The sequence below is a fragment of the Octopus bimaculoides genome, chromosome 22 (genome assembly GCF_046866305.1).
Source record: "Octopus bimaculoides isolate indiv1 chromosome 22, ASM4686630v1, whole genome shotgun sequence".
In the NCBI taxonomy this organism is placed as follows: Eukaryota; Metazoa; Mollusca; class Cephalopoda; order Octopoda; family Octopodidae; genus Octopus; species Octopus bimaculoides.
In genome coordinates, this window is record NC_142949.1 from 21,542,610 (window position 1) to 21,559,572 (window position 16,963).

General features: G+C 37.9%; 2 protein-coding genes across 3 annotated transcripts in view; both read left to right on the top strand.

Annotated features, from left to right (window-relative positions):
* Window positions 1-3,665, top strand: part of LOC106867317 (KN motif and ankyrin repeat domain-containing protein 3) — an 18,549-nt gene extending 14,884 nt beyond the window's left edge. Inside the window, exon 4 of one of the 2 annotated variants that reach the window (XM_089339802.1) lies at window positions 3,526-3,665. The gene's annotated coding sequence lies outside the window, so the exon portion shown is untranslated. Of the gene's footprint in view, window positions 1-2,961; window positions 3,073-3,525 lie in introns of those variants that run through there. The other variant, XM_089339803.1, reaches the window with a different exon arrangement.
* Window positions 2,739-16,963, top strand: part of LOC106867307 (uncharacterized) — a 27,316-nt gene continuing 13,091 nt past the window's right edge. Inside the window, exons 1-5 of the mRNA XM_014912147.3 lie at window positions 2,739-2,831; window positions 3,446-3,682; window positions 10,377-12,469; window positions 14,255-14,291; window positions 14,582-14,791. Coding sequence (XP_014767633.3) covers window positions 2,739-2,831; window positions 3,446-3,682; window positions 10,377-12,469; window positions 14,255-14,291; window positions 14,582-14,791 — 2,670 coding nt within the window. The remainder of the gene's footprint in view (window positions 2,832-3,445; window positions 3,683-10,376; window positions 12,470-14,254; window positions 14,292-14,581; window positions 14,792-16,963) is intronic.

The following is a 16,963-nucleotide window of genomic DNA, read 5'->3' on the forward strand; positions in this document are numbered from 1 at the left end:
TTATTCAAAATTTTATTCTTTACAATTGTTTTGGTGACAAATTTTCACCATTTCATCAGAAGACAACGTTTCAAATAAAGAAACTGTCAGAAAATTCTGTCATCAAAGAATATTCACAGAATAAGAGTTACCAAAATAAAAATAAAGAATCATAGCAAATTGAAAAGAAAAAAACACATAAAAATTAACAGAGTTGCAAGAATAAGAAAAGAATGGAGGAAGTTCAAAGAGTTATTATCTCTGTTGGTAACAAAAGGTTTCATTGTTGGTAACAAAAGTGAAAAGCAGAATGTATGATATTTGTGTACAAACAACAATTGTATTTGGTAGAGAAATATGGGCCATGAATGCAGAAGACATGCAAAACTAGAAGAGAATGCAGCTAGCATCCTGTACTGGATGTGAAATATCAGTGTGTACATATGACAGGGCAAATGTGTTAAAATAAAAATTGGGCTTAAAAGGACTCAGATGTGTTGTGTAAGAAAGAAGAGAGCACCGGTGAGGTCATGTGATGTGTATGGATGAGGAGAGCTGCATAAAACATCTCGATCACTGAAGACGGAAACTGTGGAAGAGCGAGACCCAGGAAGGTATTGAATGAAGTAGTGAAATCTGATCTTGGGAAGATGACAAAGGACTAGGATGAATGGCGAACTGAGATGCTCAAGAAAACCTGCCCATCACGAAAAACCTGAATTTCAAGAAATATAATGTCTATATACACAATTAGACCCTTTTCCAAATTTCTTCATCAAATCTTCTCCTTCATTCCCTCATTCTCTATCACTTACCTAATTACAGTAATCTACTGCAGTAATTAAATGAGGGCAGAACTACATATCTTATCATCTTCTCTGTGAAAGTTCCGGAGGAAGAAGAGAACTGCAAAAGACCAAACAAAGTACTGCAGTAGATGACATTGTAAAGACAACCCTGTCTATGCATGTATGTATGTATGTATGTATGCATGCGTGTATATATGTATGTGTGCATGTATGTATGTATGTATGTATGTATGCGTGCGTGTATGTATGTATGTATGTGTGTATGTATGTGGGTATGTATGTGTGTGTATGTTTGTGTGAATGTATGTATGTATGCATGCATGCGTACATGTATGCATGCATGCATGCATGGATGTATGTATGTATGTTTGCATGCATGCATGCATGTATGTATATATGTATGTATGCATGCATTCATGCATGTATGTATGTGTGTGTATATTATGTATATGTATGTATGCATGTATGTGTGTATGCATGCATGTCTGTGTGTATGTATGTATGTATGCATGCATGTATGTATGTGTGTATGTGTGTATGTATGCCTGTGTATATGTATGTATGTATGTATGCATGCATGCGTGTATGTATGTATGTATGCATGCATGTATGTATATATGTGTGTATGTATGTCTGTATGTATGTATGCATGTATGTATGTATGTATGCATGAATGTATGCATGTATGTATGTATGCATGTATGTATGTATGTATGTATGCATGTATGTATGCATGTATGTATTATGTGTGTGTGCATGTGTATGTGTGTATGTATCTATGTGTGTACGTGTGCGTGTACATTCATGCATGCACGCAAGTTCTCTCCTCTCATTAACCAAATATTAAACCCAGTTGATTTGGCCGTTATTTTTAGCAAGTTTAAAAACTTACGGAAGGTTGGTGTGAATACAAAAGTGTGAGTATGTTAATGTATTATTCCTTAGTTCTGTGGGGGTGGGGATAGAGGCAGAACTGAAATTTAAACAAAAATCAGAAACGTAATTAATCCCTAATGTTGAAAATATAGCAATTTGAAGAAATTTTGTTTTTGAACAAATAACAATTCACTTCATATACAAGGAAAGGAGAAAAATAATCTATCAAACCTGAATGACAGAAACTAGTAAGTGAATACTGAAATAAAAACATCCAGATTGCTCGTTTTTAGTATTGTAGTTATTATTTGAGAGTTCAAATCTTGCTGAGGTTATCTTTTCCTCTTATCATTTTGTAATTCTACAAGTCGAGTACTGGTGTTTAATGTAATCGGTTTCCCCTCCCCTCAAAATTACAGGCCTTGTGCCTACAATAGAAATTATTATAAAATATTTTGGTTTGTCTCAGGTTCGGTCTTATTCCTTGTAGGAATTACGTGGATAGCGAGTTACGACGACCTGTAACCTTAGGGATCCACAAGTTTTCAGCAGTCTTTCAAGTGCTTAGAACCCTCCTGATAATCCTTGCTGTCCTTAACAGACAAACATCCTGTAGGAACTCTAGTGGGCATTCTATTTCAATCTCCTTCAACCATTTGTCTATATCTTGGCTTAGAGTTCTCAACGCACCAATTATTATAGGCACGACCTTTATTGTTCGCCGGATCCAAATTCTTCCTATTTCAAATTTTAAGGGATTGTATTTCCTTTGTTTTTCTTCCTCTTTCTTTATGATCCTGGAATCAAATGGGCATGATGGGTCGATAAGTAAGCAACTTTGCTTTTCTTAATCTATGATTGTAATATCTGGTCTATTATTTTCTAATTTCCCACAAAAAAAGTCCCACAAAATCTTACACTTCTCTGACTATGATACTCTTTCGGCTCGGTGATCGTACCATGTGTTTCCAGTTTCAAATCCCAATTTCTGGCACAGTTTCCTGTGTAAAACGTTTACAGCCTGGTTGTGCCTCCTTGGGGAATTTTTGTGCCAACTTGGAGCATTCTGTCACAATGTATGCCACTGTCTCGTTTCAAGTTCCACAGGCTCTGCATTCTTCTGACACATTCTCTCAAGTTGTTTATCTTTGCATTACTTTTCCAATTGTATTACAAATAAAACAAACCAAGCTTTTTTTTTTAATTTTTCTTCTCCATTTTCTTTTATTGACTTTTTAATTTTATGAGACTGTTTATATACATATATATTAATATTGGCATATGAAATTTTCTCTAGATCCATTTCAGATGATTGCATTGTTCAATTAAATGGAGCTGCTTGAAACGGTTTACTGCATCACCTCTGGATATCCTGTTGCATATTTTAATTTTATTTGCACCTTATTTTGAAATTGCATGGATAATACTGCACTAATTTATGGTGCCTCAACTTAAGTACCCAATTCATCTGAATCTCAATTTATATATATATATATATATATATATATATATATATATTATTTTGTTTAAAAGAGTTCCAACACTGTCTGTTTTTTTTGTTTTATTTATATTCCTGCAGAACCAATGTGGGGTATAGAATATGGAATATATAATATATAATATAATACACAATATATAATATAAAATAAAATAAAATAAAAATGGATGGCACCATGAAAGAAAGTATTGAATGTAGATGAAATATTGAGTGTTCAATATAAAGGATCAAATATATAAATATATATACCCGGTATAATATACATACATTTTTGTGCATTTAGTTATTATGTATTGAATATGAATGTACATTTAATATAATTATTACGTGGATTTCTGTAATATTTACATTTTTTACTTTCAGCCATAAACATGATGCTGCGAAATCCCTGGTTTCCAGTGGAGCGAATGTTAACAAGCAGGACTCATCAAGCAACAACCCTCTCCATCTTGCTGTAGAGGAGAACTGTAAAGAAGTAGTCGAAGTCCTGTTGAGTAGTAAAGGAAATAACATTTTACAGGTTAGTGAGTATATATATATATATATATATACGTGTGTGTGTGTGTGTAGTTTGAAAATATATGGAAAACATAAAAAGTGAAAGAGAAATGTATTCGTTTCACATAGTTTAATATCTTTTTTATAAATATATACATATTATATGGATGTCGTAAAATCCAACCGGTGGAATGTTAGTGTGGAGATTGATGACATCGAAGGAGACTAATAGACTTAAAATTAAGGCCTATTACAGTGGGCCCAGCCTGTGAAACACACCGCCTAAGCAACTTTCTGCACATTCTATTGAAACCTTTCCTCAGATACATTAAAAGTTTCATGAGAGACGATCTGGACAAGAAGCTCTATTAGTCTCCTTTGATGCTATCAACCTCTTCACTAACATTCCACATGACTACGGAATAGAGGCAATAAAATTCTGATTAGAAAAATACCCCGAAGTTCTCCCGGACCGCATAAACCAGACTTTTGTCATTGAATCCCTGAAGTTCATCCTACAAAACAATTACTTCCTATTCGATACAATAGACTACTGCCAAAAATGCGGTATTGCGATGGGAATGAAAGCAGCGCCTGTACTTGCGAACCTAATAATGGGTTTCTTTGAATCTATCCTATATGAACTTTCACTCCAAAAATTCGGACCCCCATTCCACCAGTATATAAGAGAAAACTAGAAAAGGTACCTAGACGATTGTTTTACCATCTGGAATGAAACCTATGATAAACTCCTGGATTTCAAATCCACACTGAATAATATAAATCCCAATGGAATATAGCAAGGAACAGCTCCCATTTCTGGACATTTTGATTTTAAAAAAGTGCAACAACCAAATTGCAACCGACATTTACTACAAACCAACAGACTCAAAACAGTATCTCCTTTTCAGTTCATGCCATCCTAAACACACCCAAAAAAATATCCCATTCAATCTAGCAAAAAGAATCTGTACAATTGTATCTGACATAACCACTCGGGAACAAGAACTCAAAATAGCACTCATTGAGCGTCAATACCCACCCGCACTTATAGAACAAGGACAACAAAACAAAACACAATACCTCACTTTAAATCACTCCCATGCATATCAACCCACAACCCCAGAAACAATGAAGCATACAACACAATCATACAAAATCTCCCTCTGCTCACTCAAAACCCGAAAATGAACAACATCTTAAATACACATAAACTCCTCAAATGCAAAAGACAACATAAATCACTCAAGAGATTCCTAACAAATGCAAAACTATACTCAATACAAATGATATCAACAGTTAAAAAATGCAGACGACCTAATTGTGGTACATGCCCATACTTAACCTAAGGCTCGGAATTCACATTCCAGCAAGGACAAAAATTCTCAAGTAAACCAACTTCACATGTGCTTCCCAGAACCTTTTCTATGTACTAACCTGCTCAGGTTGTGGTCACAATTATGTGAGCCAAACAAACCTTACTTTGAGACGCAGAGTCACGCTACATAAAGAACAGATTCGTTTCCCTCAATACAGGCAGATAGCACTGAGCGGGTATATCGACAAATGCGCAAGTAAAAAATCGCCGAATTTTCATATCTTCCCATTTATACCAATGCAAAGATTTAATCTCAGTACAAGAACGCCTAAACAAAGAAAACCTGTTCATACAAAAGTACAGACCACACCTCAATATACAAATTTGACTTTAAAAAAGAAAATACTAAGGATCTAGTTGTCCCCTTTGCCGCCTGTTGCTTCGCTTGGTTCACTCACTAGACTCATTCTTCTTATTCTTCAAACATCCAAAATGACGAAACCCCTCTGTCACGAGAACTGATTAGAGTACAATGTCCCTTGAAAAGCTAATTTAAATAGTAAAAACCGGTAGGATTTCACGACATCCATGCAATATGTATATATTTATAAAAAGATATTAAACTATATGAAACGAAAGCATTTCTCTTCCACTTTTTATATGTTTTCCACATATTTTCAACTCATAATTTTGCCACGTGGTATATACTGAATCTCCAGTATTTTTGTTCCTTTTTTTATATATCTTTATATTTCTTATTTATATATATATATATATATATGTATTTATATGTATATATAATTTTGGCTATCTCCTGCCGGAGTGTTTGCTTTTTTTGACCAAGTTTATGATATTTTTCATCTCCTTCTGATTGTGAGGATTCAGTGACCACTAGGAAAGTCTGGATGACTGTCAAGAACAAACTGATTGACTACTAGGAAAGTCTAGTTTTCTAAATTTCAATGGATCAAGTTACTTTTGAGAATTTCATACCGGCTGGGAGGTCGTCCGGTTTAACAAGCTCCCGTGATTTCACGGAATTAGACCAGGATTTCGCGTTCAACAACGATTTGGGGATTAGTGACTTGGAGCCTTTACTTGAGGAAGGTGTATGTGAAATATGCCATCGCCAGTTTAAAGGGAAGAGGGAAGTTCGCATTCATCAGGGCAAAACGCAGTGCGGTGAGTCTTTGAACAGTATTTTGTTAAATAGCAAAAGTAAATCGGGGCAAGACGGAAACTTGGAGGATAACCACAATGTTTACCGACCGCCATGGGATTCAAGATCGTCTGCTTTTGTCAAAGTTAGACTGCCGCCCTTGTATAAATTGGCCACCTATGTCTAATAAACGGGACTGGGAGGCATTTGATGAAGAGGCTGAGAGAGTGGTGTCACCTTTATTGCATGGTCCCATTGATCAGAAACTTCACACCTATGAGAAGATGGTGAACGCATTTGCTATGGATTGTTTTGGTGCTAAAGAAAAATCTGCTCATGAGATTCAACCTAATCGACGTTCTGTGCGCCTTAAGCACCTACGCAAAGAAAAGAGGTCTTTTCACAAGAGAATCCGCTCAGCACCCGAGGAAGAGAATGATGGTTAAAGGACCTTGGTGAAAAGCTGCACAGCGAGATTTTAAAACTACGCAAAGCAGAGAGAGCATGTACGAGGAGGCGGGAAAGGAAATCGGGGAGGCGGAAATTTATGAAAGAACCTTTCCGTTATACTAGGGAGATTCTGGATCCAAGTTGTAGGATTAATCTCAACTGCTCGAGAGAAGATCTGAATGATCATCTTCACCGGACTTACTCATCGACTATGACGGGTGACTTTGAAGAGTGGGAAGGTGTAATACAGCCTGATCCCCCTTCTCACCCTTTTGCCGACTCGGCCGCGACGTTTAAGGAGTTGAAAGACATTTTGAGACGGACTAGGAATGCATCAGCTCCTGGATAAAATGGGATACCATATAAGATGTACAAAAGTTGCCCACGCCTACTTCGCTTGATTTGGAGATTTATGGCCGTTGTGTGGAGGACCAGGAGAATTCCAATCCAATGGAGAGTGGCCGAAGGGGTGTACATCTAGAAATCGGCAAAATCCAACGAGAAGATAATAACTGATTTCCGTCCAATTTCTCTGCTCAATGTAGAGACGGTCGGGGCTTTTGACTTTAGTAAACGACTGAACAATCATGGCAGATTTGGACACGAAATTGATCTTCCCAGAAAAGATTGCCGTCACGAACCTTCGGCCTGACATATTAATCTTTTCCGAGCAGAGGAAGACAATAGCACTGATTGAACTTACAGTTTGTGATGAAAGCAACATGCAGACTTCACATGAGAGGAAAATGAGGAAATACAAGGAACTGAAACTGCTTTGTGATAACAACGGTCGGACGACTTCAGTGTGGCCGGTAGAAGTGGGCTGTAGAGGTTTCGCATCGCATGCCCTCCTTCCTTCGTTATACCGACTTGGTGCTCGTCACTCTAAAGCAAAAGCACTAAAGAGGTTAGTATGTAGCGTTGCTGAAAGAGCTTCCTATCATCTCTGGCTCTCAAGACAACAGAAATCATGGGGTACGCCCCGTGATTAAGACTGATCTTTATTGCCCACTAGGGGCTAAACATAGAGGGGATAAACAAGGACAGACAAAGGGATTAAGTCAATTACATCGACTCCAGTGCGTAACTGGTACTTAATTTATCGATCCTGAAAGGATAAAAGCCGACCTCGGTGGAATTTGAACTCAGAACATAACGGCAGGCGAAATACCCCTATGCATTTCATCCGGCATGCTAACGTTTCTGCCAGCTCGCCACCTTTCTCTCTCTCTCTCTCTCTCTCTCTCTCTCTCTCTCTCTCTCTCTCTCTCACTCTCTATCTATCTATCTATCTATTTATCTATGTATCTGTCTGTCTGTCTGCCTGCCTGTCTGTCTGTCTATCTATCTATCTAGACATCTAGACATCTCCGGCTCTACATAGACGATGGTGAACAGGTGTGGTTGCCGTTTGTGAGGGGCGCTTTCTCGCAACTCGTCTCCATGACCGAACTGCAGTCGTGGATCAAAAAGAGGCCGAGAAAGAGCGAATGGCACTGCGAGTGTCGCGTTGCTCTCCAGCAACTATGCCGTCCCGGGTCGACATTGAGTGACTGCAACACAACCAAAGCATTCTATAGGGGATTTGTGGAGGGTGAACCTGGGCGTTGACGAGGAATACCTGACCCGCCTGTTCAAGACGACTTTCGGGCCGGAACCTATGGACAACTTCTAGAAATCCCTGGCCTGGCAGTGCTACCGAGAAGCGCTACCCGTTCGGGATAAGCTCTACGGGGCCAACCTGCTCGAGATGCGGTCAGAGCGACGAAACCGTTCTGCACGCACTCGTGCAGTGTCTAACCATTTCCGGCCTGTGGGCTTATGCCGAACAACTGCTGTCACGTGTGGGACGAGTCGGTTTATCAGCCGAGTCTATCGTCAATATCGTCACACTTCCTTCCTTCAAACAGGAAGGAAGAGCTATTTTTATCGTACTTGTGGCTATGGCAAAAGAATGTATCAGGTGCGCATCTGAAAGTATTAGAGACAAACACTTTCCTCTCTGGTCCATCTCTCATCAACTTTTTCAAGTATCACTCGAAAAGGAAGGTGAGAGTAGAGAGGCAAGTGTTGTCTAGCGAATGTTTCCCAAAAAGATGGGTGAATGTAGCAAGGATGGCACGTATAAATGACGAAGCCACCTTGAGCATGATCCTATGAAACAGGATAAATAAATTTGTTAAAATGTAATATTATTGCCCGAGGTTACGTGGTCTTTTCGTAGGTTTTTCTTTCCACGGATAAACCTCCCCATTTCTTGAGAACTTTTTTTTTTTTTTGTATATATCGAATTCGATTCCTTTTGATCGTTGTCCCTACTTTGGTTGTTGTTTTTTTTTTAGTTTGCTTCCGCCCCACTCGAACAGAAAAACTCTACATTGTATTTGTCCCATCTGCGTTCAGCCCTGTGTGGCTAATAAAGTTATCTATCTATTTATCTATCTTTCTTTTCTCTCTCTCTCTCTCTCTCTCTCTCTCTCTCTCTCTCTCTCTCTCTATCTATCTATCTATCTATCTATCTTTCTTTCTTTCTTCTCTCTCACTCTCTCTCTCTCTCTCTCTCTCTCTCTCTCTCTCTCTCTCTCTCTCTCTCTCTCTCTCTCTCTAACTATCTATCTATCTGTGTGTGTGTGTTGTACGTATGTGATATGTACATACAGTGTGCCCAAACTTTGTTTACTGATGACTTTCTGACGATTCATATGTTTTTATAAAAAGTTGCTCATTTCCTTGTGTGCATTTGATGATTTTGGTAACGAAATAAATATCTTTGCTGAATTTTAGATCGATACCTCGCTACACACACTTTTCGACTTTCTTTCCCACAATATAGACATAATTATTTGCTACAACATTGAAAAGAGTGGATTTCAGAAGAAGTTCATAGATATCTGGAAGATCTTTCGGAATTGGTCTCACAAAATTGAAAAATTTTAGTTTCCATAATGAATTTATATTTCTTTAAATTGTTTTTTTTTCTTCATTTCTCATACAGACCTACATATACATGCATAAATATGCATATAGGCTCATAAGCATATACATACATATACTTACATACTCGAATATACATACATAAATGCACATAAATGCACATAAATGCACATAAATGCACATAAATGCACATAAATGCACATAAATGCACATAAATGCACACACACACAAAAAATACATAAACATAAATGACTCGTGAAAACATAAAGCGTAGGTATATTTCTGTACATATGTATATATATGTGTATTTATGTATGTACACACAGAGGGGACAAACAAGGACAGACAAACGGATTAAGTCGATTATACCGACCCCAGTGCGTAACTGGTACTTATTTAATCGACCCCGAAAGGATGAAAGGCAAAGTCGACCTCGGCAGAATTTGAACTCAGAACGTAGCGGCAGACGAAATACCGCTAAGCATTTCGCCCGGCGTGCTAACGTTTCTGCCAGCTAGCCGTACATATATATGTGTGTGTGTGTGTGTGTGTGTGTGTGTGTGTGTGTGTGTGTGTGTGTGTGTGTGTGAAAGTGTATATATGTGTGTGTGTCTGTGCGTGTGGATGCGTATATTTGCATGTGAGAGGGTATATAAATGTGTGTGTGTGTGTGTGTGTGCGTGTGTAAGTGAGTGTATATATACAAACCTCATTTATTTGTTCTTCCCCACATTCATTCCAGCTGTTTATTAGTTTGATTCTTTCCTTTCACTTTCTGAGATGTTTTTACAATTCTTGTACCCCACACCATCTAGTACACACCATCTTTAAAGTATTTATTGCTTATATTTTCAGGTCAATCAACGAAATAATGATGGTTGGACACCCCTACATCTTCCCTGTCTACGTGGACACACAGACACTGTTAAACTTCTACTACAACAGAATGACACTGATGTTAGTGCTGTGGACAATGATGGTAACACACCTTTACATCTGGCCTCTCAAGATGGACACACAGTCACTGTTAACCTTCTACTACACCAGACTGGCACTGATGTCAACGTGGTAGACAATGATGGTGACACATCTCTACATCTTGCTTGTCTCAATGGACATACAGACATTGTTAAACTTTTACTACAGCAAACTGGAACTGATGTCACTGCGGTGGACAAATACGATTGGACACCTCTACATCTAGCCTGTTTGAATGGACACTCAGACAGTGTCAAACTTCTCCTACAACAGACTGGCACTGATGTCAGGGTAGTGGACAATGATGGCGACACACCTCTACATCTGGCTAGTCAAGATGGACACACAGATACTGTTAAACTTCTGCTACAACAGAATGGCACTGATGTCAGTGTAGTGGACAATGATGGCGACACACCTCTACATCTGGCTTGTCAAGATGGACACACAGATACTGTTAAACTTCTGCTACAACAGAATGGCACTGATGTCAAGGTGGTGAACAATGATTGTCAGACACCTCTACATATGGCCTGTCTGAATGGTCACACAGACAGTGTCAGACTTCTGCTACAACAGACTGGCACTGATGTCACGGTGGTGGACAATGATGGCTGGACACCTTTACATCTGGCCTATCGGAATGGACACACAGACACTGTTAAACTTCTGCTACAACAGACTGGCACTGATGTCATGGTAGTGGATAATCATGGCTGGACACCTTTACATCGGGCCTCTTATAATGGACACACAGACACTGTTAAACTTCTGCTGCAGCAGAATGGTACTGATGTCATGGTTGTAGATAATAATGGTAACACACCTCTACATCTAACCTGTTTAAATGGACACACAGACACTGCTGAACTTCTGCTACAACAGAATGGCGCTGATGTCACGGCGGTGACCAAAGATGGTTGCACACCTCTACATCTTGCCTGTCTGAATGGACACACAGACATTGTTAAACTTTTACTACAACAGAATGGCACTGATGTCGATGTGGTGGACTATGATGGCGACACACCTGTACATCTGACCTGTCTGAATGGTCACACAGACACAGTTAAACTTCTACTAGAAGAAACTGACACTGACGTCACTGTAGTAGACTATAATGGTAACACACTTTTACATCTGGCCTGTATGAATGGACACATTGAAACGGTTAAACTTCTACTAGAAAAATCTGGCATTAATGCCAATGTGATGACCAATGATCACTACACACCTTTACACCTGGCCTGTCAGGCTGGGCACGCAGACACTGTTAAACTTTTACTAGAACGAACTGGCTCTGATGTCAGTATGGTTGCCGGAGAGGGTTGGACACCTCTACATCTGTCCTGTATGAATGGACACACAGACATTGTTGAACTTCTACTACAAGACACTGGCACTAATGTCAGTGAAGTGGACAATGTTTATGAGACATGTCTACATCTCTCCTGTCGATATGGACACACAGACACTGTTAATTTTCTACTACAACAGACTGGCATTGATGCTAATGCTGTGACCAGAAATGGTTGCACACCTTTACATCTGTCGTGTCTGAATGGACATACAGACATTGTTAAGTGTCTACTACAACATAAGCACACTGATATTAGTGTGGTGGCCAAAGATGGCTGGACACCTTTACACCTGGCTTGTAGGCATGGCCACACAGACACTGTTAAACTTCTAATACAACAGACTGGCATTAATGTCAATGCCGTGGCCAGAAATGGTTGCACATCTCTACATCTGCTCTGTCTGTATGGACACATGGAGACCGCTGAACATCTACTACAACACACTAACATTAATGTCAGTGTGGTGGACAAAGATGGTTGGACACCTCTGCATCAGGCCTGTCTGAATGGACACACATATACTGTTGAACTTCTACTACAACAAGATGGCATTGATGCCAATGCGGTTGACAATAATAGTAACACACCTCTACATATAGCAGTTCAATGGTAAGACCACATTCATCAGGAATATCAAAATCTGTTTATTTTATTGAGTCATTCATATCCCACCATGGGCCATCGTCTTTCAACTCTCTTTCACACTGTAATGACACTGTAATCTACCTCATCAATTAATCATCACCATAATTATTGTTGTTGTTATCACATGACTAGATTTTTCTTCACTTCATCTAATCCTCCCTTACTGTTACTGGTTCAGATCGTCTGTCTTCTTACTTTCACCCCTTTTCACCCCCGTCACTCGTAATGTATCTCTTTCCTCTGACCTAGGGTTAAATACAGAATCATCCCTTACAGTGTTTAAATCGTGTCAGAGTAACTAATGTCACTCTGTAGCTGATATAATCTGTACCAGTAATATCCACTGGTTCATTTAAGAAACTCTCAACCTCTCTTGTTCTTGGGTATTTGTTAGTGTTGGACAAAATATCTTGTGGTATTTATTTACGACCCTTTACATTCCGAGTTCAGATACTACCGAGGTCAATTTGGCCTTTCCTTCTGGAAAGACAGATAAAATACGATACCAGTCATGTGCTGGAGTCAATATAATCACCTCTACATCTTCTCCTCTATCCTAAATTTCATTTCTATATAACAGTTGTACCACATATACATTGCTGAGCTGACTCAAGTGTGTATATACAGGGATTGGACAAAATAATGGAAACACCTTAAAATTTCAAACAAATTTATTTTAATATTGGGTAGGACCATCAGATAAAATACTTGAATAGTCTTGACTATTAATTCTGCCATGAAGACAAACCATTGAGCCAGCAGATTTCCAAGATATAGCCCTTCCTCCCAGATCATCACAGATCCTCCTACATGTTTAACACGTGGAAAAAGGCAGTCTGAGTCAAATGCTTTTCTTGGCTGTCCCCACACGTATACTCGGCCGGTATTCAGAAATAAGGTAAAGGACGATTCGTCCAAGAAATAACATTCTTCCACTGTTCTCGGGACTGATTCTGTAGGTTTTTACTCCACTCTAAACGCTTTGCAACGTTTGTTTTTGAAAGTAGTAGTTTTCTGATTGCAGCCCTCCCGTGAAATTCGGTTTTGTGCAGCTCCCGGTGAACAGTTTTTGTGGAAACTGGGTTCTCAAGGTGGTCATTAAACTCTACAGTAATTTTGGGAGCTGTACTTTTGTGATCCTTTCTAACAATTCGTGTAAGAGTCCGACGGCCCCTATCTGAAAGTTTTGGTTTTCTTCCGGAGTTTTGTTTCGACGAGATTTTTCCCTCTTTCTTAAAGGCTGTCATTACTTTCAAAACAGTACTTCTTGATTCACCAAACATTTTGGCTGTTTTCGTTACGCTAGCGCCTGCCATATGAGCACCAACAATTTGACCTCTTTGAAAGTCCGATAGATCTGTCATTTTAATGAATTTTAATTACCTTTTTTCTGATGATATCTGAACAGAAACAGCAATTTTAGCAAAACATATTAAGCAACACTAATAATAAATTTTAAAAAAACATAAAAATAAACAAGCTTTTGACGGTTTTATAGATATTTCACAATTATGCAAGTAAGATGCTAGGTGTTCCCATTATTTTGTCCAACCCCTGTATAATTGATCTACTGTGTAGAGTGGATATTGACTAAATGTATGTATGTCTATATAATTATTGATGTAATTAGGCAATAGTGATCTGCTTACATTTGTTTTCATAAATTAATGACCTAATAATTAATAATAATCTCAATCAGAATGCTATTAATTGTTTTATATTTTTCTTTTCTCCTTTAATAACTTACAGGCAACACTATGCTGTGGTAACTTTGATGCTGTCCCAGGTTAGTTAAAACACACACACTCACACACACACAAATGCACACACACACAAATGCACACACACACATATGTATAATATACACTCTAGTATTTTATCTTAATACTTAAAAGATTTGATGTCTTTAATACAAAGCCATAGCAATTTATAGAGGAAATTAAATTGACTTCACAGACAAACAACAAATGCACATGATCAGTTCGACCAAGTACCCAGTAGAAGACAGTAATGACACATTCATATCTAACCTAATTTTCATGTAAATTTTCATTTTCTACTTTTATCTCCAAAAAGGATTCCATGAAACTGAATGTTAGGAACCATAAGAAAATGACACCATTCCTTGAAGCCGTCTCCGGGGGCCACCTCGGAATGATTAACTATTTAATTTCACGGGGAGCAGACGTAAATGCTGTCGACAATGATGGCAACAATTGTTTGCACCTTACTGTGGAGAGAAAGATGTTTCATTCTGAGGTGGAAACCATAGCTACTTTAGATAAGGTAAGTTTTTAAAATTTGCTTGTTTACTTGTTTGCTTGTGTGGCGGGGGATATGCGTATGTGTGTGAGTTTGTATGTGTGAGAGAGAGAGAGTGACAAACAGACAGACATTGCTTATCATGTCTCAATTCACACCCACCAACCACCTCTTCCATTATCATCAAGTAATCCATTCTGTCCTGATAACCCTAGTTATATTATTTAACAAACAATATTCCAACTTTTTCCACCCTCAAAAGCATGGCTTCTCCACTGTAGAGAAGGCAACCTATCTCGGATTTTGGCCACTGAAACCCAGCCATCACAGTTTAAAGGAGAGGTCACCTATTGATGAGAGCAGATATTATTCACATATAACAATGATACGAGATAGAAAAGAGGTCTGTGTGACATAACAGATAACAGCCTTTATAGTACAGGTGCCAAAATAAAAACATCCAATCCATTCTGTGAAGAATCCTGACTGAAACAGCTCTCAACCACACTCTTGTATTCAACATATAACCACTGTGTATATGTTATGTTGAATGTTATTGGGTTGGTGCATAATTATTGTAGTTTTTTTCAATAAATTTTATTCAACAAAAACAATAACAATATTTAACAAAAATTTCTTTAAATGGTGGTCTGACCGCCTACCAAGCAAATGGGAAGCAGTAATTGAAGTAGATGATGAATATGTTCCGGAATAATCATTTTAGGATGTTTTTGTTGAATAAAATTTGTTGAAAATAAGCCGCAATAAATTATGCTCTAAGCCAATAGAACACACTAAAGAGTGGGTAAATAAAGTAGGTTCATTGTATGTGTTCCTGTACTTAAGTTTTGTTTGTACAATTGCATATGTATGTGCGTATAACATTTGCATGCACTTATGTGGAAATACAAATCCATTGACACCTAACCATCAGTAGATCTGATGGTATTTACTTTTCAACTGTTACAGAATTTAAGTAACTCTTTGATTTTCATATGAACAAAGGTCACTGCAGATGTTTGATAATATTTCAGACAGTTTCTGAGTTCAAATTCCACCAAAGTCGACTTTGCCTTTCATCTTTTCGGGGTCGATAAGTTAAGTACCAGTTGCGTACTGTAGTCGATCAAATTGACTGGCCCTCTCCCCAAAAATTTTGGTCCTTATGCCTAGAGTAGAAAAGAATATTTGAATATTTCAGACAGTTTCTGAGTTCAAATTCCGCCGAGGTCAACTTTGCCTTTCATCCTGTTAGGGTCAATAAATTAAGCACCGGTGTTAATCGACTGGCTCCCTCTCCCAAATTTTCGGGCTTTGTGCCAAGGGTAGAAAAGAATATTTCAGACAGTTGATGGTCATCTGTTTGTTGTTGTAACATCTACTTTACTGAGAAGAACTTACTTTGATAGTTATCTACTCCCCTCCTCCCCAACGCATGACTAGAATTGTCCATCGGATTAACAGTTTGAACAATTTATCAACTACAATGTATTGGTGTGCTGCCTCAACTGTGACCTAATTCTTGCCTCCTTTACTTTACTTTCATCATCCAAAGATGTTTCTTTATTAATTTTGGAAACGTTGATATGTTTGGATGTATCTGTGTGGTGTTGATTTTGTTGTTTTATCTGAAGAAATTGGTATCTTGAAGGTGTTCTCTTTTCTGATAACTAACATTGTTCATTGCCACGCTGTTATGTTTTATATATATATATATATATATATATATATATATATGCACACACAATACTCTTTCATAAATATTTGTTGTGGCCATTTGGTTTCATCAAGCCAGTTGTATAGAGAGGTTCTTGTTGGTTTTCTGTGCTTTGTGTTTTATTACTGAGATATTTGTTCCATTATATTTTCTATATTTAACTTGATACTATGATTTTCTTTTTTAATATTGTTTTGTATGTAATACTTTGTGATATTTGTGATAGGCTAGTAAATATTTGCACATTAAGTATCAACAAATTTGGTGTTAATCAATAAAGTTTGTTCTGTCCAAAAATAATGACTGTTTATTCAAAATGTCTTCATGCTGAAAATAAAGTAAGAAGAAATAAAAATGGTAAATGAATGCAACTGGAGATGATGTACGAACTCAATATTTGGAAATCGGTTTAGTTACTGGATAAGCACTGTGAAGCAGTAGTTGAACTGTCGTGTACCTTGAGATATCTATAATGTATA